The sequence below is a fragment of the Engystomops pustulosus genome, chromosome 6, assembly GCF_040894005.1.
Source record: "Engystomops pustulosus chromosome 6, aEngPut4.maternal, whole genome shotgun sequence".
Classification (NCBI taxonomy): Eukaryota; Metazoa; Chordata; class Amphibia; order Anura; family Leptodactylidae; genus Engystomops; species Engystomops pustulosus.
Genome location: NC_092416.1, coordinates 189508217 through 189531865, shown reverse-complemented (window position 1 = coordinate 189531865; position 23649 = coordinate 189508217). Strand labels below are relative to the sequence as shown.

The 23649-nt window shown below is 48.7% G+C and overlaps 2 protein-coding genes across 6 annotated transcripts in view; one reads left to right on the top strand and one right to left on the bottom strand.

The window, feature by feature from the left end:
* Positions 1-23649, bottom strand: part of LOC140065199 (ABC-type organic anion transporter ABCA8-like) — a 261107-nt gene that overhangs the window by 202595 nt on the left and 34863 nt on the right. The gene's annotated exons all lie outside the window — the stretch shown is intronic.
* The window catches only part of LOC140065200 (ATP-binding cassette sub-family A member 9-like), a 74850-nt gene that overhangs the window by 36002 nt on the left and 15199 nt on the right, over positions 1-23649 (top strand). For 3 of the 4 annotated variants that reach the window (XM_072112795.1, XM_072112794.1, XM_072112793.1), the window contains 25 exons: positions 13-110; positions 5286-5509; positions 7833-7971; positions 9941-10126; positions 10597-10744; positions 11126-11291; positions 11535-11593; positions 11904-12014; positions 12224-12399; positions 12487-12606; positions 12704-12842; positions 13734-13824; positions 13911-14050; positions 14150-14269; positions 14698-14896; positions 15841-16001; positions 16136-16263; positions 16751-16888; positions 18076-18186; positions 18496-18666; positions 19835-19948; positions 20560-20673; positions 20952-21014; positions 21378-21469; positions 21619-21739. In XM_072112795.1, coding sequence (XP_071968896.1) covers positions 13-110; positions 5286-5509; positions 7833-7971; positions 9941-10126; positions 10597-10744; positions 11126-11291; positions 11535-11593; positions 11904-12014; positions 12224-12399; positions 12487-12606; positions 12704-12842; positions 13734-13824; positions 13911-14050; positions 14150-14269; positions 14698-14896; positions 15841-16001; positions 16136-16263; positions 16751-16888; positions 18076-18186; positions 18496-18666; positions 19835-19948; positions 20560-20673; positions 20952-21014; positions 21378-21469; positions 21619-21739 — 3329 coding nt within the window. The remainder of the gene's footprint in view (positions 1-12; positions 111-5285; positions 5510-7832; positions 7972-9940; positions 10127-10596; positions 10745-11125; positions 11292-11534; positions 11594-11903; positions 12015-12223; positions 12400-12486; positions 12607-12703; positions 12843-13733; positions 13825-13910; positions 14051-14149; positions 14270-14697; positions 14897-15840; positions 16002-16135; positions 16264-16750; positions 16889-18075; positions 18187-18495; positions 18667-19834; positions 19949-20559; positions 20674-20951; positions 21015-21377; positions 21470-21618; positions 21740-23649) is intronic. The other variant, XM_072112797.1, reaches the window with a different exon arrangement.

Genomic DNA, 23649 nt, shown 5'->3' with positions numbered 1-23649 from the left:
CTGTTTCCTTAGACGCCTGCGACAGCGACCACACAAAATGTTTCCCATCACGGTACTGGAAGAATGGGTTTCTGCTCCTACAAGCCAGTATCGACGCTGCCATCGTGGAGGTAAGTGGAGCTGCCCCTCCTGGGGTATAATACTGACATGTAGTGCTCCAGGCAGGGCCAGGTAACACACTGGTGGACCACCATTACTGTGCAGAAAACTGGTTATGTAGCATTAAGCCTTGCCCTACATTGTGTGCACCCCACATAGTGACCCGCAGTACACTGCCCCAGGCTCCTCCAGTATATCTGCCCCTTCACTGTCAGAAATACCCCTACACTGCCCCAGGCTCCTCCAGTATATCTGCCCCTTCACTGTCAGAAATACCCCTACACTGCCCCAGGCTCCTCCAGTATATCTGCCCCTTCACTGTCAGAAATACCCCTACACTGCCCCAGGCTCCTCCAGTATATCTGCCCCTTCACTGTCACAAATACCCCTACACTGCCCCAGGCTCCTCCAGTATATCTGTCCCTTCACTGTCAGAAATACCCCTACACTGCCCCAGGCTCCTCCAGTATATCTGCCCCTTCACTGTCAGAAATACCCCTACACTGCCCCAGGCTCCTCCAGTATATCTGCCCCTTCACTGTCACAAATACCCCTACACTGCCCCAGGCTCCTCCAGTATATCTGTCCCTTCACTGTCACAAATACCCCTACACTGCCCCAGGCTCCTCCAGTATATCTGTCCCTTCACTGTCAGAAATACCCCTACACTGCCCCAGGCTCCTCCAGTATATCTGCCCCTTCACTGTCAGAAATACCCCTACACTGCCCCAGGCTCCTCCAGTATATCTGCCCCTTCACTGTCAGAAATACCCCTACACTGCCCCAGGCTCCTCCAGTATATCTGCCCCTTCACTGTCAGAAATACCCCTACACTGCCCCAGGCTCCTCCAGTATATCTGCCCCTTCACTGTCAGAAATACCCCTACACTGCCCCAGGCTCCTCCAGTATATCTGCCCCTTCACTGTCAGAAATACCCCTACACTGCCCCAGGCTCCTCCAGTATATCTGCCCCTTCACTGTCAGAAATACCCCTACACTGCCCCAGGCTCCTCCAGTATATCTGCCCCTTCACTGTCAGAAATACCCCTACACTGCCCCAGGCTCCTCCAGTATATCTGCCCCTTCACTGTCAGAAATACCCCTACACTGCCCCAGGCTCCTCCAGTATATCTGCCCCTTCACTGTCAGAAATACCCCTACACTGCCCCAGGCTCCTCCAGTATATCTGCCCCTTCACTGTCAGAAATACCCCTACACTGCCCCAGGCTCCTCCAGTATATCTGCCCCTTCACTGTCAGAAATACCCCTACACTGCCCCAGGCTCCTCCAGTATATCTGCCCCTTCACTGTCAGAAATACCCCTACACTGCCCCAGGCTCCTCCAGTATATCTGCCCCTTCACTGTCACAAATACCCCTACACTGCCCCAGGCTCCTCCAGTATATCTGTCCCTTCACTGTCACAAATACCCCTACACTGCCCCAGGCTCCTCCAGTATATCTGTCCCTTCACTGTCACAAATACCCCTACACTGCCCCAGGCTCCTCCAGTATATCTGCCCCTTCACTGTCACAAATACCCCTACACTGCCCCAGGCTCCTCCAGTATATCTGCCCCTTCACTGTCAGAAATACCCCTACACTGCCCCAGGCTCCTCCAGTATATCTGCCCCTTCACTGTCAGAAATACCCCTACACTGCCCCAGGCTCCTCCAGTATATCTGCCCCTTCACTGTCAGAAATACCCCTACACTGCCCCAGGCTCCTCCAGTATATCTGCCCCTTCACTGTCAGATATACCCCTACACTGCCCCAGGCTCCTCCAGTATATCTGCCCCTTCACTGTCAGAAATACCCCTACACTGCCCCAGGCTCCTCCAGTATATCTGCCCCTTCACTGTCAGAAATACCCCTACACTGCCCCAGGCTCCTCCAGTATATCTGCCCCTTCACTGTCAGAAATACCCCTACACTGCCCCAGGCTCCTCCAGTATATCTGCCCCTTCACTGTCAGATATACCCCTACACTGCCCCAGGCTCCTCCAGTATATCTGCCCCTTCACTGTCAGAAATACCCCTACACTGCCCCAGGCTCCTCCAGTATATCTGCCCCTTCACTGTCAGAAATACCCCTACACTGCCCCAGGCTCCTCCAGTATATCTGCCCCTTCACTGTCAGAAATACCCCTACACTGCCCCAGGCTCCTCCAGTATATCTGCCCCTTCACTGTCACAAATACCCCTACACTGCCCCAGGCTCCTCCAGTATATCTGCCCCTTCACTGTCAGAAATACCCCTACACTGCCCCAGGCTCCTCCAGTATATCTGTCCCTTCACTGTCAGAAATACCCCTACACTGCCCCAGGCTCCTCCGGTATATCTGCCCCTTCACTGTCAGAAATACCCCTACACTGCCCCAGGCTCCTCCAGTATATCTGCCCCTTCACTGTCAGAAATACCCCTACACTGCCCCAGGCTCCTCCAGTATATCTGTCCCTTCACTGTCAGAAATACCCCTACACTGCCCCAGGCTCCTCCAGTATATCTGCCCCTTCACTGTCAGAAATACCCCTACACTGCCCCAGGCTCCTCCAGTATATCTGCCCCTTCACTGTCAGAAATACCCCTACACTGCCCCAGGCTCCTCCAGTATATCTGCCCCTTCACTGTCAGAAATACCCCTACACTGCCCCAGGCTCCTCCAGTATATCTGCCCCTTCACTGTCACAAATACCCCTACACTGCCCCAGGCTCCTCCAGTATATCTGCCCCTTCACTGTCACAAATACCCCTACACTGCCCCAGGCTCCTCCAGTATATCTGCCCCTTCACTGTCAGAAATACCCCTACACTGCCCCAGGCTCCTCCAGTATATCTGCCCCTTCACTGTCAGAAATACCCCTACACTGCCCCAGGCTCCTCCAGTATATCTGCCCCTTCACTGTCAGAAATACCCCTACACTGCCCCAGGCTCCTCCAGTATATCTGCCCCTTCACTGTCAGAAATACCCCTACACTGCCCCAGGCTCCTCCAGTATATCTGCCCCTTCACTGTCAGAAATACCCCTACACTGCCCCAGGCTCCTCCGGTATATCTGCCCCTTCACTGTCAGAAATACCCCTACACTGTCACAAATACCCCTACACTGTCAGAAATACTCCAAAGTGGTCCCCACAAGTATAATGTACCTGTAAAGCCCCCCACAAGCATAATCTCTGCTGTGTTGTTCCCTAAACTATCATGCCCTGTTATTGGCCCCCACACAGTATAATGCCCCATGGTGGGCTCCACAAGTTACTGGCCCTGTATAGTTAATGCTCTCTATAGTAATGGTGCCCCCACAGCGGCCTATATAGTCACAATGCCCACCACAATAGCCAATAGTCACAATGCCCACCACAATAGCCAATAGCCACAGTGATCTCCACAGCAGCCAATAGTCACAGTGCCCACCACAGTAGCCAATATTCACAGTGTCTCACAGCAGCCAATAGTCACAGTGCCCACCACAGTAGCCAATATTCATAGTGTCTCACAGCCAATAGTCACAGTGCCCTTCACAGTAGCCAATATTCACAGTGTCTCACAGCAGCCAATAGTCACAGTGCCCCTCATAGTAGCCAATATTCACAGTGTCTCACAGTAGCCAATATTCACAGTGCTCCTCACAGTATCCAATAGTCACAGTGTCTCACAGTAGCCAATATTCACAGTGTCTCACAGCAGCCAATAGTCACAGTGCCCACTACAGTAGCCAATATTCACAGTGTCTCACAGTAGCTAATAGTCACAGTGCCCACCACAGTAGCCAATATTCATAGTGTCTCACAGATAATAGTCACAGTTTCTCACAGTAGCCAATATTCACAGTGTCTCACAGCAGCCAATAGTCACAGTGCCCACTACAGTAGCCAATATTCATAGTGTCTCACAGATAATAGTCACAGTGTCTCACAGTAGCCAATATTCACAGTGTCTCACAGCCAATAGTCACAGTGCCCACTACAGTAGCCAATATTTAGTGTCTCACAGCAGCCAATAGTCACAGTGCCCACCACAGTAGCCAATATTCATAGTGTCTCACAGCCAATAGTCACAGTTTCTCACAGTAGCCAATATTCACAGTGTCTCACAGCAGCCAATAGTCACAGTGCCCACCACAGTAGCCAATATTCATAGTGTCTCACAGCCAATAGTCACAGTGCCCTTCACAGTAGCCAATATTCACAGTGTCTCACAGCCAATAGTCACAGTGCCCTTCACAGTAGCCAATATTCACAGTGTCTCACAGAAGCCAATAGTCACAGTGCCCCTCATAGTAGCCAATATTCACAGTGTCTCACAGTAGCCAATAGTCACAGTGCTCCTCACAGTATCCAATAGTCACAGTGTCTCACAGTAGCCAATATTCACAGTGTCTCACAGCAGCCAATAGTCACAGTGTCTCACAGTAGCCAATATTCACAGTGTCTCACAGTAGCTAATAGTCACAGTGCCCACCACAGTAGCCAATATTCATAGTGTCTCACAGATAATAGTCACAGTGTCTCAGAGTAGCCAATATTCACAGTGTCTCACAGTAGCTAATAGTCAGTGTCTCACAGTAGCCAATATTCACAGTGTCTCACAGCAGCCAATAGTCACAGTGCCCACTACAGTAGCCAATATTCAGTGTCTCACAGCAGCCAATAGTCACAGTGCCCACCACAGTAGCCAATATTCATAGTGTCTCACAGCCAATAGTCACAGTGCCCTTCATAGTAGCCAATATTCACAGTGTCTCACAGTAGCCAATAATCACAGTGCCCTTAAAAGTAGCCAATATTCACAGTGTCTCACAGTAGCCAACAGTCACAGTGCCCCTCATAGTAGCCAATATTCACAGTGTCTCACAGTAGCCAATAGTCACAGTGCTCCTCACAGTATCCAATAGTCACAGTGTCTCACAGTAGCCAATAGTCAAAGTGCCCCCACAGTATCCAATAGTCACAGTGTCCCCCACAGTAGCCAAGTTACAGCCCTTAGTGTCCCTCACAATTCTATTCTGCACCATCTATAGCTTGGACAGCAATGACTCCAGGGAGCTTAAGCCTCTCTCCAATCCACTGCAATAGGCCCAGTATAGATTCTCCAGTACAGCAGCCATGACTTCCAGTCCGACTATTATCATATTTCTGGAAAAGCTGGGTGGCAGCTTATTACTCAGAGTCCTTTTCCCTGCAGATGACCACCAACCACTCGGTGCTGGACAGTTTAGTCTCTGCTGTGGCTGTGAAGATGAGCTCGGCCAAAGTGTGGAGAAGAATCCTGGAGATCGGAGCCCTGACAATAGCCACATGTATTAGTTATGTCTCCATTTTCTACATTCTGATGACAAACATTACCAAGGAGAGGGAGGACCTCAGAGAAATTATGAGAATGATGGGACTCAAGGACTCGGCATACTGGTGAGATACATTGTATACATGAATCTATGACACTGGGAATGGTGGATGGTACCTGAACCGACAGTGACAGAGTAAGGAGCAGGACCCAGCAGCACAGAGTATTTCAGGAGAGGAGCTGATCATGTGGGGTATAGACTGAGAGTTACATAGTGGGGGAGCAGGACACAGCAGCACAGAGTATTTCAGGAGAGGAGCTGATCATGTGGGGTATAGACTGAGAGTTACATAGTGGGGGAGCAGGACACAGCAGCACAGAGTATTTCAGGAGAGGAGCTGATCATGTTGGGTATAGACTGAGAGTTACATAGTGGGGGAGCAGGACACAGCAGCACAGAGTATTTCAGGAGAGGAGCTGATCATGTGGGGTATAGACAGAGTTACATAGTGGGGGAGCAGGACACAGCAGCACAGAGTATTTCAGGAGAGGAGCTGATCATGTGGGGTATAGATTGAGAGTTACATAGTGGGGGAGCAGGACACAGCAGCACAGAGTATTTCAGGAGAGGAGCTGATCATGTGGGGGTATAGACTGAGAGTTACATAGTGGGGAGCAGGACACAGCAGCACAGAGTATTTCAGGAGAGGAGCTGATCATGTGGGGTATAGACTGAGAGTTACATAGTGGGGGAGCAGGACACAGCAGCACAGAGTATTTCAGGAGAGGAGCTGATCATGTGGGGTATAGACTGAGAGTTACATAGTGGGGGAGCAGGACACAGCAGCACAGAGTATTTCAGGAGAGGAGCTGATCATGTGGGGTATAGACTGAAAGTTACATAGTGGGGGAGCAGGACACAGCAGCACAGAGTATTTCAGGAGAGGAGCTGATCATGTGGGGTATAGACTGAGAGTTACATAGTGGGGGAGCAGGGCACAGCAGCACAGAGTATTTCAGGAGAGGAGCTGATCATGTGGGGTATAGACTGAGAGTTACATAGTGGGGGGAGCAGGACACAGCAGCACAGAGTATTTCAGGAGAGGAGCTGATCATGTGAGGGTATAGACTGAGTGTTACATAGTGGGGGAGCAGGACACAGCAGCACAGAGTATTTCAGGAGAGGAGCTGATCATGTGGGGGTATAGACTGAGAGTTACATAGTGGAGGAGCAGGACACAGCAGCACAGAGTATTTCAGGAGAGGAGCTGATCATGTGGGGTATAGACTGAGAGTTACATAGTGGGGGAGCAGGACACAGCAGCACAGAGTATTTCAGGAGAGGAGCTGATCATGTGGGGTATAGACTGAGAGTTACATAGTGGGGGAGCAGGACACAGCAGCACAGAGTATTTCAGGAGAGGAGCTGATCATGTGGGGTATAGACTGAGAGTTACATAGTGGGGGAGCAGGACACAGCAGCACAGAGTATTTCAGGAGAGGAGCTGATCATGTGGGGTATAGACTGAGAGTTACATAGTGGGGAGCAGGACACAGCAGCACAGAGTATTTCAGGAGAGGAGCTGATCATGTGGGGTATAGACTGAGAGTTACATAGTGGAGGAGCAGGACACAGCAGCACAGAGTATTTCAGGAGAGGAGCTGATCATGTGGGGTATAGACTGAGAGTTACATAGTGGGGGGAGCAGGACCCAGCAGCACAGAGTATTTCAGGAGAGGAGCTGATCATGTGGGGTATAGACTGAGAGTTACATAGTGGGGGAGCAGGACACAGCAGCACTGAGTATTTCAGGAGAGGAGCTGATCATGTGGGGGGTATAGACTGAGAGTTACATAGTGGGGGAGCAGGACACAGCAGCACAGAGTATTTCAGGAGAGGAGCTGATCATGTGGGGTATAGACTGAGAGTTACATAGTGGAGGAGCAGGACACAGCAGCACAGAGTATTTCAGGAGAGGAGCTGATCATGTGGGGTGTAGACTGAGAGTTACATAGTGGGGGGGGGCAGGACACAGCAGCACAGAGTATTTCAGGAGAGGAGCTGATCATGTGGGGTATAGACTGAGAGTTACATAGTGGGGGGAGCAGGACACAGCAGCACAGAGTATTTCAGGAGAGGAGCTGATCATGTGGGGTATAGACTGAGAGTTACATAGTGGGGAGCAGGACACAGCAGCACAGAGTATTTCAGGAGAGGAGCTGATCATGTGGGGTATAGACTGAGAGTTACATAGTGGGGGAGCAGGACACAGCAGCACAGAGTATTTCAGGAGAGGAGCTGATCATGTGGGGTATAGACTGAGAGTTACATAGTGGAGGAGCAGGACACAGCAGCACAGAGTATTTCAGGAGAGGAGCTGATCATGTGGGAGGTCATTGCTGGATGCTCTGCATGAAGTTGCCACCTTCTTCTCGCCCCTTCTTCAGGTTGTCCTGGGGATTGTTCTACGTTCCTTATGTCCTGATTATCGGCAGTTTCTTGACTCTTATCACAACCAACTTTATCTTTGTGGAAAGTTCCTTTGGAGTCATCCTGCTCCTGTTTTTCCTCTATGGGATATCAATGGTGAGATTCCACATGCCTCATAGTGAGTAACGTGAGCGCCCCCACACGAGCCATCATGGTATTACAGTACCTTTATCTGCATGAGCTTGTCTTTAGTTACATATCCTGCAGGGTGTACAGAATAGGTACAATGCATAGTACAGATGACTTGGTATCACAATACAAGTGTTGGCAATGAAGTTGAAGATCTGCAAGAAATCTTAAGGGTAACAAAACCTCGAATAAACACGACTTAACCCGCAGCTACTGGGTCCATATTGAACCTGGTTTTATGCGTTCAATAATATGTCAACCCCATCTGTCGTGTGCCGATTATCGCCCATCTATCACCCAGAGTGACATCCGGGTAGTGGGGGTCCACGCCCGCGTCTTCGGGGGACGGACGCTGCACCATGTCCCTAATAGTTGCGGTCATTTCCTATGGACGGTGCGTCGTAATGGAGGGTGTCGCACCACCAGTCCCAAATCTTGTTAAATTTAAGAGGGCACTTCCTATTTTTGCAAAAGACTTTCTCATATGTTACAATGGTGTCGGATGGGTCCATCCATCGGTGTACAATTTCTTTTCTGGCCATAAATGACACTACTCTAAGAGATATACGTTCGTCCTCCTCCAAAAGGCAAATCTCCGGAGTGAAATGGACAGGCTTACCCAGCTTTCACTATAGGACAGAGGCCACCATTCACCTCCTCCAGGGTAATCAGGGCATCTAGTACCTGGTTTTGTTCGGGGGTGAGGCTTGGGAAAGATATGTCTCCTAAATAATGGGCAAGTTCTAGGGGTGTTTTAGTACATCTCGATCTGTACATCTCCTGGTAGAATGAGGTGAATGTAGAAAGTCTCCACACCATCTGCACCTCATATTTTCAGTATTGGCAGGGATGAGTTGTTTTGGTGTTTCTGTTTTTCATAAAGCAGGTGTAGGTACCACCTTCCGGCTAGTAACCAGGCGTCTCTATTGTTGTCGGAGCGGTCTGCAATGAATGTGGCCTTCAGTGACGCACATTGGGTGGCTTGTGCCTCTTCCTGGACAGCTGTGGTCTTAATGGCCGTTTGTAGGGATGACCTAAGGGAGGCCTTAAGGGGCTCCCAGAAGAAGGAGGGGTTATGTTCAGTCGAGTTGTTGTCTAAAAAGGCTTGTAAATGTAAAGGAGTCTGATCTCCATCAGCGACTAGGGTTAGGCAAAATGGATGCACCTTTCTGATTCCCCGTGGCAGACTAGGGGGGTACACTGTAGTTCCGGCAGTAAAGGGGAGTGGTCTGATATGTTACAAGGCAGGAAATTCACGCTGAAAGTATAGTGTAAACTCAGACACTGATGGTATTGTGTCAGACTCTTTGTAAAGAACTGTGATCCTTTTCCTTTTTGGGTCAAAACACTATGGGGCTCAGGATCCAAACGCCGCACTTTCGTCGGGTTTCCCGAATATTTCCGTTCTGCACCGAATTGCCCCGGGATTTTGGCGCATGCGATCGGACTGTGTCGCATCAGTGCCGACTTTCACGCGACAGAAATCGGGGACGTGGTCGTCGGACAATCCGACGGATTCAGAAAAAACGTGGAATTTAAAAAACGATTTGTGTCGCAAGATCAAGCACTTACATACACCGGGACGAAGAGGGTGAACTCCAGCGGACCTCAGCGCATCAGCGGCACCTGCTATATCGGGCACATGACGTTAGTGAATCCCGGCAGACCCGAATCCACGTCGGAGAATGCATCCCGGGATCATGACTGGACCGGGTAAGTAAATGAGCCCCTATGCGTTACACATTGATAGCATAGTTGTCCCTCAGGGTCATCCTACATACCTTGTATTGTGACTATATGTAAGCCAAGTCAGATACTGACTTCCTCATCACGCTTGCAAGGCCTGTTAAAGGGCCGGACATTGACCTATAGGACATCTACCTTCCAGTGGGCAGCACTATGAGCGCAGCGTTACCACTTTGCATATGTTTTTCAGATCAGCTTCACCTTCATGTTGTGTGCCCTCCTGCGGTCACCCCGGTATAGAGGCACCGCTGACTTCTTTGCCATCCTATTCCTGTGTATTTTGGGTCTCCTGCCGCTGGTGACAGTCTTACCGAGGCCTCTGGAGCTCTTCTTGTGCATCTTTTTCCCATTTGCCTTCTCTCTTGGGATCACCGAGGTACATCCGATATTATGTAAACATCTGCCAGCTTTGGGGTTCATTTTGCGCTGGGGCTGGGGTCCTGTCCTCTGATACAGCTCCCATAGGTTATCACCCAATTTGTGGTGATCACCCTATTAATGTGGTCTCTGCAGCTGGTACTCTACATGGCAGTACTTTAGCTGGAAATATTAGTGTGGTCGTTAGAGCAGATGCTATTCATGGGGGGCTACCAGCTGATACAATATATTGGGAGACGCTGGCTTCTCCAGCCTGTATAATGTATTCCGGTACATTAGCTGATACTATTCATGGTGGCCCAAGATACGGCGGCATTCTGGCTTGCAGTGTATCTGGGACTGTGGTAGGATGCATATGCCCCGCTGCATGTATGTGGTCACTGTCTCCACAAGAAATCCAGCAATGAGCCGTTGACCACTGCGCACCCAGTTCTCTAGTATATGACCATGGCTTCCATCTGCTTTCAGACCATACATATGGAAAATGACCTCCAAGGTGTCTTCTTCTCGGACATTACCGGAGACGCCTGTCATGTCCTGACCAGCTATGTCAGCCTACTACTGGACTCCATCCTCTACATCCTCCTCACATTGTACTTTGATAAGGTTCTTCCAGGTAAAGTTGTCCACAGGAATCCAGAACTAGGAAAATCCACAACATCCCAAATTCTAAGTGAACATGGCCCCTCCAGGGTGATGGGACACACTTGTAGAAGCAGGAGATTACCCGGCACAACCTTGATTATAGAGAAGGTTCTGTCACTTGGCACCTTGGCAAATCTTGTCTTATCTATATAATCTATACTTATACCAAAGGTGCCTGTGTATCTCATGGTGAGCAGACATAAGTGGTAGCACTAAGACACAGCGAGTAAACAGGTAGACGTGATGGGAGACAACAATATCAGCTATGAAAGGCCTCCTGGTACCCACTTATTTATGGTTGAATATGAAGCCTTCATGATGTCTATAACACTAATGTCCCTTGTTCCACCAGATAAAAATGGCCTAAAACTTGAGCCGCTCTTCTTCCTCTGTCCCTCCTACTGGTCAAAAGGGAAAATGTCCCCAATTCCATTGGACGCCGTTGACAAAGAAGAGTCAGGAAGAGATGATTATATCGAAAAGGTTCCAGTTGAACTGCTTGGAAAGGAAGCCATCAGGTATGTTCCCACTGGTGGAGGAGACATCGAGTTACTTCCAGGAGTCATGTAGTAATGTCTGAGCAAGAGGTCAGAGGTAGAGGGAAGCTCTTATTACAGGATTATAGGGTTACAGTCATTATAATCATTCTAGGGGTACAATCCATACTTATGGCCATAACTTATGTGGCTATATACCCAAAGGACTGTCATATGGATATACATGGAATGTCCTGTTCAGTGTTCCCTTGTCCCTTCCTATAGGCTTAATAAAGTTAAGAAAATCTATGGGAGCAAGAAAGACAAGACTGAAGCCTTGAGAGGTAAGACTTGTGTTTGGCAATAAGGACTTTTCTCAATGCCAACTCCATTGTTCTTGTTGTGTCAAAACCCACAGAATAAATCTTCTGGGACTTCCTGTCATGTGATCAGCACATGCTCCTGAAAGGGAAGTCATGTGACAGGAAGTGGTGTGTGTCGGCTGTACCATAGCAAACCCAGAGCACGCTTAATGCTGGTCACATGACACTGTACCTGACCTCTTTTGATAATCTTGGAATAGATATTATTCATATGTGAAAGGTGCATTACGTACTAAGAAGAACTAGTAATCAGATTTTGTATCACTCGCAGATTTGGATTTGGATGTATATGAAGGACAGATCACAGCACTTCTGGGTCACAGCGGTGCCGGGAAGACGACGTTACTGAATATACTGGGTGGGATGAGTAAAGCCTCTGGTGGTGAGATATACAGCTCTTTATACTTGCCATAACTTGTTACTTCCCAGGAAAGGTTCTTTACAGTCGGATCAGTGGACCTCTTCTACAACCGGAAGACTTCTGCTCTAAAACCTTGTGCAGAGCGGGAGTCTATAATGTCCTTCCATGTTAGAGGGAATGTTCCTGAGCATCTGGTTTAGTCTGAACATATCTCTTCTTCTGTTGTATAGGGACGGCCTCCATCTATAACCTTCAGCTATCAAACACTCACGACCTACATGAGATACAGAAGAGAATCGGCTTCTGCCCGCAGTTTGATGTCAAGTTTGATTACTTAACCGTGAAAGAAAATCTGGAATTGTTTTCCAGGATTAAGGGAATTGCTCCGAGAGACGTGAAGTCGGAGGTAGACAACACATTTATGATGTAGATGGTGGCCCCACTCCAGCCAACACCTATGAAGGGCATCGCCATCACATCTTCTATTCTATAGGTGGAAAAGGTCATCTCTGACCTCAACATGCAAAGCAATGAGGCAATGGAAGCTGACGAGCTGAGTGGTGGGCAGAGGCGCAGGCTAACCCTCGCCATTGCGCTATTGGGAAGTCCTGAGGTATCTGAGAACAATGACTAAAATCATGCAAGTTACATGTCATTGGCGTACTCTCCCGAGTGTGAACTCATGCTCCTACTTCTGTATCTGTCCTGAGGTTCTTCTCCTGGATGAACCCACTGCAGGCATTGACCCCTTCTCCAGGCATCAGGTTTGGTCTATCCTGAAAGAGCATAAAGCAGATCGGGTCACTCTCTTCAGCACACAGTTCATGGACGAGGCGGACATACTTGCTGGTAGGAAATTACATGTTGCTGACTTACATGTTGCTGGGCAGATACACAAGAGATCAATATTGGAGAACAATGTACGAGGTCACCGGGTCACTAGCACAGGGTTTAACACAATTACATAAAACTTTTATTTTGATGACTAATGACTGGAGCTCAGAGAGAGACTAATGACATGTCCTGCAGGTCCCAGCAGTCACCAATCAGAAGGGAGAGCACAGGACCTCAGCCCCGGCCACAAGACCTCAGCCCCAGCCCCAGGACCTCAGTCCCAGCCACAGGACCTCACTAGTCTGTCACAAGGCTCTGCTGGGATCTGCTCTGCTCTTCTCTCAGTCTCTTCCTGAGTTCTGCGACTCTTGTGGGTCTCTTGGCCATAATTTTGTCACCGAGGATATTCCAGAGGTTTTCTATTGGGTTTAGATCAGGACTCGGGGCTGAGGACATTTCATTGTTTTCTATTTCAAGGATCTGCTTTACCCGTTTGCTGTGGGGGGGGGGGGGGGGGGGGGAGGGTAAATTGTCCTGCATAAAATTGCTGCTGATTGAGTGATGATGCAAGGAAGGAGACGCGTGTTGTAGGAGAAGGTTCTGATACTTGTAGTCACTCTACCTTCTGCAGGAAACATTCCCCGGGTATCACATTTACATTTTTATTCTGAGCTTTAGAATAATTACAGTTTATGAAATAAGATGATATATTCCTCATGTTAGGATATAATCACACAATGACCCGGACATTTAGTAAATTGTGTGTTTTTCTCTAATTTTGGTCTCCAGTGTAGATCGCAGCAGCTCTCCTGATGGTAATCTGACATCATTGATAATCTTACAGCAAAGCAACTGATGGTTTTAACTTCCTAGATCCAATGTATTTGCTCTTTATATTGTTTCCAGATCGCAAGGCTGTGCTTAGCAACGGGCGGCTAAAATGTGTGGGGTCCTCATTATTTCTCAAAAGGAAGTGGGGAATCGGCTACCACCTGAGGTATGGACCCCATAGCGCACAGGCAGCCAGGGTGGAGAGCAGTACATGTTGAGTGGTTAAGTTATAAGTTTTTATCTTTCTTCTAGGATGCAGGTGTCTCCATCTTGTAATCCAGACGCCATAACCTCAATCATACAAGAACACGTCTCCAGCGCCAAACTCAGCACCCGGAACGTGGAGGACCTCACATTCACCCTGCCCTTTGACAAGATGGACTCATTCCCAGGTACTCTCATCCATGCTCTGCTCATCCTGAGCTCTCTGGTTCTTTTTACCTTATACCAGAGTGACTGGAAATGTGTAAAATGTCTATATTATGGCCCAGATCTGTTTTCGCACTTGGACCAGCGTGTGGGACAGGACATCATGAGTTACGGGGTGTCAATCACTACGCTGGACGACGTCTTCCTGAAGCTGGAGGGAGAGGCGGAGATAGAAAAAGCAGGTAAGTGATCAGTGAATACATTGTGGGGTTTACTAGTTGTGGTCATCTAAATGTGTGACTGGAGAGAGGTCCAGGGGTGCCAGCACTTTTTTGGCGGGCTAGTTTTGAAGTAATTAATGTCACTCCCATGTTGTGAAGGGGTTCGTGATAACATCCCTAGGGTGACCAAATGTTAATTATTAGTGACATAAGTTATTATAAGATTTAGGACGATCCCACGTTCATTGTCTGAATGAAGCATCACATGACTTGTACACTGCCGGCACCGGATCCCCTTATGATTATGATCGGTGAACCCCATCGGAGGGGGCACAGTGGATGATCTTGGGACAACCCTTCTATATGTAAAGCCCTGGTGGTCATGTGTCTTCTGGGACATGCACCACCAGGACTTATGGCTCATGTATGGAACCTGTTTTTTTCATCAGATTACAGCGTATTTGCCAGAGAGCAAAGTGAAGATGAAAGCAGAGACTTGACGTGTGAAGTGGACGAGTCGGTTTTGCTGATGTCAGATTCTGGCACCGTCACTCTTCATGGACTGGCCCTGTGGAGACAGCAGGTGCTGACCGTGGGGCGGATCCGCTTACTGAAGCTGAGGCATGCCATTAAAAGCATCCTATCCATGTGAGTCCTGAATATCCAAACACCCAGGGGTAGGGCTTTGGTTTGGATGCATTTCAAAAAAACAACATGTGACTTGTCTTTGCTGCTCACTCCTCAGCTCTCAGCCCCCACCTATGTGCTCCTGTACAGCTCCTCCCTCTTCCACTGATGTCAGTTCACAAGGCTGTACCTCTGTGAAGCAGCAGGAGGGAGGAGCTGTAGAGGAGCACAAAGGTGGGGGCTGAGATCTGAGGAGTGAGCAGCAAAGACAAGTCACCCTCTGTTTATGTGTTAATAGTGGAGAGGAGGAATAAAGCCAAGATGGAAGCTGCTGTTGGCCAAAAAACCTGTTGCAGTCCATCTTATGTTTCCACAAGACCACCCAGAATCTTCCACAATAGTTTTGGAAAAATGTTGGAGGAGATAATAGGATAACTTCTTAGCACAAAAGAACAACAAAAACACTGCAATTCAGCATCAAAACTTCACCACAGCCAGGATAGTGGAGGGGCATCATGGTCTGGGAGCAGCTTTGGATACCTGGTGGAGATTGGAATCATAGTATTGGAAAGCTGGATGCCTTGTTGTCACTGAGGGGGCAATGAGTCAGGGATGAGCGGAAACGTTTAGGGTTGAAGTACTGGTTCAGGTTCCAAACCCAAACGCTCATTCCTACTGCCAACACTCGTGATTGGTGCTGGCACCGATTGCAGGTTTTACTCTCTAAATTCCATTTCCCATAAATCGTTGCTCCCCGATAATGTGACAAGGAGTTAACACCATCATTGGCATTGATCGCTGATGATAAAGGTTGAGGGGCCCGAACCTGCAATGTTTGGGACAGACCAGAACATTGCGGGTTCAGGTCTGCTCCTCACTATTTATAAGCTATATATTTTCCATGAGGTGTTGGTCTGTAATTTCCAGGTGAAGGGTTCACTTACTTTTTCTCAATCTCTATCTAGATTGCTGCTTCTGTGTACGTTTATGGTGTTTATTACAATTTTCACTGCGATACCTTCGGAGCGATGGTATATCCGGAAGCTCACACCGGACCTTTACTTCCGGGGCCCAGGACACAGGCCACACAAGTACTACACCAGTCTCCTGCTCCATAACAACACAGGTAGACAACAGTAGAAACCAGAGGAAATGGATATTCCAAGGAATTTTCATGACAATTTCATTCCCTGTAGCTGTGAGCCCCACAAAGGTCAGGTGCCCCATCTTCTGTATAACCTGCTGTACTGTGTGTGACAGGGGCCTCCATCCAAGGCTTTGTTGATGGACTGAAGTCACAGGACGTCTCGCTAGAAGTTGTCGATGGACCATACAACACAAACACCACAGGCTACAATGGCGCCATCGAGCTGTCACTCCAGGATCAGGTGATGAACACGTGAGCTCAGTAACATGGTGTCCACATTGTCATCCATCTCCTTACCCACTCAACTCTAAGGTGCAGATGGATAAACCTTTTAAAAAAGATCACAGTCCTGCTGCTACTAACATATATAATGGTATGATTACACATGTCTCCAGGAGCAACACATAACACATAAATCACAGTCCTGCTGCTACTAATAACATATATAATGGTACGATTACACATCTCTCCAGGAGCAACACAAAACACATAAATCACAGTCCTGCTGCTACTAACAACATATATAGTGGTACGATTACACATCTCTCCAGGGACAATAAGGTTTAAAATTCCTTTCTAGACAACCCGATTTGGGGGCTTAGTTGTGATTAATGCCACGAGACCCCCACATATTACCAGTGGACCTGCGGTTCTAAAACAATCCATAATCTCATACAAATCACACGCTGAATCAATCATTTATTGCAGTTTTGTTCCTCATTTTGCAGAGTTTCCGCTTCAGAATGATTGGCAATCCCCGATTACAGAGCGGTCTGCCCGTCCTGCTGAATATGATCAGTAACGCCTTCCTCCAAAGCTTCGGATCCACGGAAAGGATAGAGATCTGGAGTAAACCCATCCAGCCGGTGAGTGGCCGGTCCATCTCCAATCATAATGTACAGGTCACATGATTGTGGGAGTGGACGACATTATATCCTTTCCTGTAATACAAAGGTTCTGAACCTTCCTATTGTCACAGCCACTTTATACAGTTCTTCAACTTATGTGTTTTATCTTCTCTTCTTCCTACTCTGCACTTTTTCCCTCCCTTCCTGAATATCCCTTTCTCCCCCTTTTCTTTTCTTAGTAATTCGTCAGATAAACTATAAATGGTAATAATGCCCCTAGTAGCCAGTAGTCACAGTGATGCCCCCAGTAGCCAGCAGTCACAGTGATGCCCCTAGTAGCCAGCAGTCACATTGATGCCCCTAGTAGCCAGCAGTCACAGCGATGCCTCCAGTAGCCAGCAGTCACAGCGATGCCTCCAGTAGCCAGCAGTCACAGTGATGCTCCTAGTAGCCAGTAGTCACAGTGATGCCCCCATAGTCACAGTGATGCCCCTAGTAGCCAGTAGTCACAGTGATGCCCACAGTAGGCAGTAGTCAGTGATGCCCACAGTAGGCAGTAGTCACAGTGATGCCCACAGTAGCCAGTAGTCACAGTGATGCCCCCAGTAGCTAGCAGTCACAGTGATGCCCCTAGTAGCCAGCAGTCACAGTGATGCCCATAGTAGCCAGTAGTCATAGTGATAACCCAGTAGCCAGCAGTCACAGTGATGCCCCCAGAAGCCAGTAGTCACAGTGATGCCCTTAGTAGCCAGTGGTCACAGTGATGCCCTTAGTAGCCAGTAGTCACAGTGATGCCCTTAGTAGCCAGTAGTCACAGTGATGCCCTTAGTAGCCAGTAGTCACAGTGATGCCCTTAGTAGCCAGTAGTCACAGTGATGCCCTTAGTAGCCAGTAGTCACAGTGATGCCCTTAGTAGCCAGTGGTCACAGTGATGCCCTTAGTAGCCAGTAGTCACAGTGATGCCCTTAGTAGCCAGTAGTCACAGTGATGCCTGCTGCTTGGCCTTGGTCTGTATAGTTTACATTGGTTCTGGGTTTCTTCACCTTCATCCTAGTGATGCCTCCTATGTGGTTATAAGGTGAGGGTACACCTGGTGAAGGTTAGGGTATTGTCACCAGTCTGTCCAGGGGTTCAGAATACACAGAATGTAGGGCAGCCCCTTCATACCTGATTATTCTGTACTAATTTTAATATTTTTGCACTAGAAAGTTTCTGAGGGGCTTCGTTCCTCCCTGTTCTTCCTGAGCCTGCTGTACATGGTGTTTGGGGCTGGCATCATCCCTTACCTGGCTATGAGCAGTGCTGAGGACTACAAGGTGAGTATAATACTGGTCACTAATCACGGTATACACACACCCACAAGATCAACACCTTCTTCTTCTAAAATACTCTGTGCTGCTGGGATCCCTGTTCCTACCTATAATCTATTCATAAGGTGCCTGTTACATCAATGCACTTGTTACCAATTGCTGACTAAATTGAAGGCAATCCGACCTCTACTTTATGTGAAAAATCCAGCCCTTATACACTGTAACAACTCCAGCAGTAAACAATAACTTTATCAATTTGACTGAGCCTCTTCAACAAATACTGTGTCCTGAATGGTGTCTTCTCTTTGTGTATAGACCAAGGCTCATTCTCAGCTCCGGATCTGCGGCCTCTTCCCATCCGCCTACTGGTGTGGACAAGCCATGTTAGACATCGCCCTCTACTGGCTGATCCTCTTCCTCATGGTGGCCGTACTGTTTGCGTGTAACTCTTCAATCACTCTGTCTATCGGACAAATCGCAGTGCTGGTAAGTATGGAGACGTGGTGGACAGATATTTACCCCGGTATGGAGATGGGAAGTGGTGGACAGATATTTGCCCCTGTATGGAGATGGGACGTGGTGGACAGATATTTGCCCCTGTACGGAGATGGGACGTGGTGGACAGATATTTGCCCCTGTACGGAGATGGGACGTGGTGGACAGATATTTGCCCCTGTACGGAGATGGGACGTGGTGGACAGATATTTGCCCCTGTACGGAGATGGGACGTGGTGGACAGATATTTGCCCCTGTACGGAGATGGGACGTGGTGGACAGATATTTGCCCCTGTACGGAGATGGGACGTGGTGGACAGATATTTGCCCCTGTACGGAGATGGGACGTGGTGGACAGATATTTGCCCCTGTACGGAGATGGGACGTGGTGGACAGATATTTGCCCCTGTACGGAGATGGGACGTGGTGGACAGATATTTGCCCCTGTACGGAGATGGGACGTGGTGGACAGATATTTGCCCCTGTACGGAGATGGGACGTGGTGGACAGATATTTGCCCCTGTACGGAGATGGGACGTGGTGGACAGATATTTGCCCCTGTACGGAGATGGGACGTGGTGGACAGATATTTGCCCCTGTACGGAGATGGGACGTGGTGGACAGATATTTGCCCCTGTACGGAGATGGGACGTGGTGGACAGATATTTGCCCCTGTACGGAGATGGGACGTGGTGGACAGATATTTGCCCCTGTACGGAGATGGGACGTGGTGGACAGATATTTGCCCCTGTACGGAGATGGGACGTGGTGGACAGATATTTGCCCCTGTACGGAGATGGGACGTGGTGGACAGATATTTGCCCCTGTACGGAGATGGGACGTGGTGGACAGATATTTGCCCCTGTACGGAGATGGGACGTGGTGGACAGATATTTGCCCCTGTACGGAGATGGGACGTGGTGGACAGATATTTGCCCCTGTACGGAGATGGGACGTGGTGGACAGATATTTGCCCCTGTACGGAGATGGGACGTGGTGGACAGATATTTGCCCCTGTATGGAGATGGGACGTGGTGGACAGATATTTGCCCCTGTACGGAGATGGGACGTGGTGGACAGATATTTGCCCCTGTACGCAGATGGGACGTGGTGATCAGCTCTTTTCTATACAGCTATGACAGGACTTTGTTTCTTGCAGGTTCTGGGCATCCTCGGCTTTGGCGCCTCCATGGTCTTTTTCACTTACGTCATCGCTTTTCTTTCTCGAAAAGGAAAAGTAAATTGCGATTACTGGTCTTTCATCTTTACTGTGGTGGGTACCACATGAACACTGGTAAAAGTAGATAGGTAAAATACTAGATGCTGGGTTAGCGTTAACCAGTCCAATGATAAAAGTACTTACCTCAAGTGCGAGATGTATATAAGAGATTGTGCCCTGGTGATGTCCCCACCATCTGCTGCCCTAGCACCCATAGTCAGGTGCGGGGTGCCCTAGAGATCAGTGAGTGCCCACTCTCATTGGTGCAGCCAGGTCTAACTGTTGTTACACAGATGAGGGAGAAGTGAGAAGTAACCCGCATCCTCCAGTGTGGACCGGCACCAGTAGAGAATCTGTGAAATTCTGGGGTCACCTATCCTTCACTTGTAGCCCCCGTAATACCAAATATGTGCACACTATTGATTGCACCCATATTATGGCCACAGAGTACCTGTATGTTGGGGAGACGCCATTCGGGGCCCTGTTGGTGTCCCCAAGGTGATTCTCGGAAGAATTATTTGCCATTTCCTTCATTCCTTGGACTGTAGCTCATACAGGCTGCTAACAAGAACCTATGGTCCACGTGTTTCTGAAAGAGGACCACAGCCCAGTTTTAGTACCCAGAGCGCTCATTAAACACTCTGACTGTCTCCATGTTCTTGCAGCTATCCCTTCTCCCCTTCTTGGCTGAAGTCTTTTGGAAGATCCCCAGCATCACTTACATCGCCTTACTGACCTTCCTGCCTCCCAGTAACTTGCTAGGGTTCCTAGTGCATTTGGTAAGATGTTTTCTTCGTTGTACATGCCACGGGTGGGTGGGTGTAAGCCAGTGGGCACACATAGACTACCATGAGGCCTCCAAGCCAAGCACAGCAGTCGTGTAGGCTCCTGTTAGATGAATGCCATGTCACCATGTTTATGGTCACCATCGATCTTTGGGGTTGGTAGCAGGGCATATGTCTGACCAGACTCCCGGGTGTAGGCTCTCCTTGGGGTTAGTTGTCCTTCCCTCTTTGGTGTATGGAATCCCATTGATTACTCTCTCTTCATTGTGCAGAGTGAACCACACCAAATAGTTGATTATACACCTAGGACCGGCGTCTTCATGAATGTGGCAATTGTAAGTATGTTTCACATAATGAAATAAGATGATGTTTAATATTGAGAGACTGCAAGCCTCTTACATAATGGGGAAGGATCTGGTATAGGGCAGGGAGTGACCTGGAACTACAGAACGCCTCAACTACGATTCACAACATTTAGTATAGAGATCCCTTATAGATGTAGGCTCGTGTAGGAGATGAGTGTACAGAGCTTCTAATATAGTGGCCAAGGGCAAATGATAGACTACAGAACTTCTAATATAATGGCCAGGATAGACCTAGGTGCCTGCAGGATCCCAAGCCCACTGATAGATAATGGTCATAAACATACAAAGGTCCACAGAACTCTTCACCATTGTGCTGTCTACTTCTCATGGCAGCCTTATCTACATATCGTCATATTGTGGGTCCTCCTCTGGCATTTGGAAAAGAAATATGGAAAACGATGCCTGAATATGGATCCCGTGTTCAAGTAAGTTCCATGTCCAGTCGTGATACTTGAATGATAAAATTCACTGTTCTGCAGGAGCTGAATCTTATGAGCGTTAAGCCCCCCCCCCAAACCCTCCCTCCCCCCTGATCCAAACTCCATGCAGGAATCATGATTTAAACATTCTCTAGATTTGCTGAGAGAACATACACGGTGAAAGATAATCCAGAGGAGCTGAGAGGTGCAGACCCTGAGGTTTTGCTGGAGAAAGAAAAAGTTCAGAACCTAAAGACGTCAGGAAACGCAAGAGAGGTGAATATGAGATGAACAGAGGAGATGGGTGGCCTTATAGCTTGTCATTATCGTTATGGCGATGTTCCATGTCTGCCGCCATGTCACTTGCTAGATGAGTACAGCTGCTTGTCCTGCTGCCTTCTCTCCTCTCCCACATGGACCATAACCTCTGCTTCCTGTTCTTGGCTGCTTCTCCTGCTACCAACTCTCCTCTTCAGCATGGTCTATGACCCCTGCTCCCTGATCATGGCTGCTTACCCTGCTGTCTTCTCTCCTCTCCAGCATGGTGTATGACCTCTATTCCCTGTTCCTCGCTGCTTGTTCTGCTGTCATCACCCCTCTCCAGCATGGTCTATGACCTCTGCTCCCTGATCATGGCTGGTTGTCCTGATGCCTTCTCTTCTCTCCAGCATGGTCTATGACCTCTGCTCCCTGATCATGGCTGGTTGTCCTGATGCCTTCTCTTCTCTCCAGCATGGTCTATGACCCCTGCTCTCTGTTCCTGGCTGCTTGTCCTGATGCCTTTTCTCCTCTCCCGCATGGTCTATGACCTCTGCTCCCTGTTCCTGGCTGCTTGTCCTGCTGGCATCTCTTCTCTCCAGCATGGTCTATGACTTCTGCTCCCTGTTTGTGGCTGCTTGTCCTGCTGCCATCCCTTCTCTCCAGCATCATCTATGACTTCTGCCTCCTGTTCTTGGTTGCTTGTCCTGTTGTTATCTCTCTTCTCTAGCATGGTCTATGACCCCTACTCCCAGTTCTTGGCTGGTTGTCCTGCTGCTATCTCCCGTCTCCGGCATGGTCTATAACCCCTACTCCCAGTTCTTGGCTGGTTGTCCTGCTGCTATCTCCCGTCTCCAGCATGGTCTATGACAGTGATGGCGAACCTTTTAGAGACCGAGTGCCTAAACTGCAACCCAAAACCTTATTACTTATCGCAAAGTGCCAGTACGGCTATTTAACCAGAAAACTGACGGTTTAGTTTAGAATCAATTTACACAGGTTACAGCAGTCCTATACACACTGAAACGCCACTTTTACACCATTTTACATCACATAAAAGAGTAATAAAAAGTTATCAAAAGGTCACGCAGTCCTCAAAATGGTAGCAATGAAAACAACGGCTCATTAAGCAAAAAAACCCAAATCTCCCCAGCTCCGTGCACTAAAGCTATTAGCGTCACAAAATGGCGAAACTATTTTCTTTTTCGTACACTGTTTTGATGATAGAAAAAGCATTAAAACACAATAAAACCTACAAATCTGGTATCACTGCGATAGGACCGAACCAAAGAATAAAGGACACAAATGATTTGGAGCGCACAGCGAAAGTATTAAAATCCAGCTTCCCAGTACACGACATGGAATAATAAATGAGAAGTAAAATATGTTACGCAAAAAATAAGCCCTCACACAGGTATATATAAATGCACATATAAATTTATAATATAATATGCATATACATAAATACATAAATAAAAATACATATGCTACTTACTCTTGCTCAGGTGTCTGTTGTTCCAGGGGGGGGGGGGGTCGGGGTGCAGCATCTGGAGTTCGTTTCAGTGTGGTTATGAGGCATGAGTTTCAGGGGAGGGGGTGATGGGGGGCAGTGACCGGAGTTGAGCGGGGGGAAGGGGGGGGGAGTGAGAGCGGCCGGAGTCCTTGCGGGGGGGGGGGGGGGGGGGGGGGGCGGCGGGTTGCGGTAGCGGGCATAACAGGCTGGGGTTCGGGCGCGCCGGGGGGGCTTGTTGTAGCGGGCGCAGTTTGGGCCGTGAGTTTCGGCCCGGTTGCGGGCGGAGTTTTATGGGAGGTGCGGGAGCGGGCAGGATGGATGCGCCGAATTAAAAAAATAAATACACTCACCTCAGACTCGTTCCTCCGGCTGATCACTGCAGCGCACACGGAGTAAGGTGCCCAGCGCTGGCAGC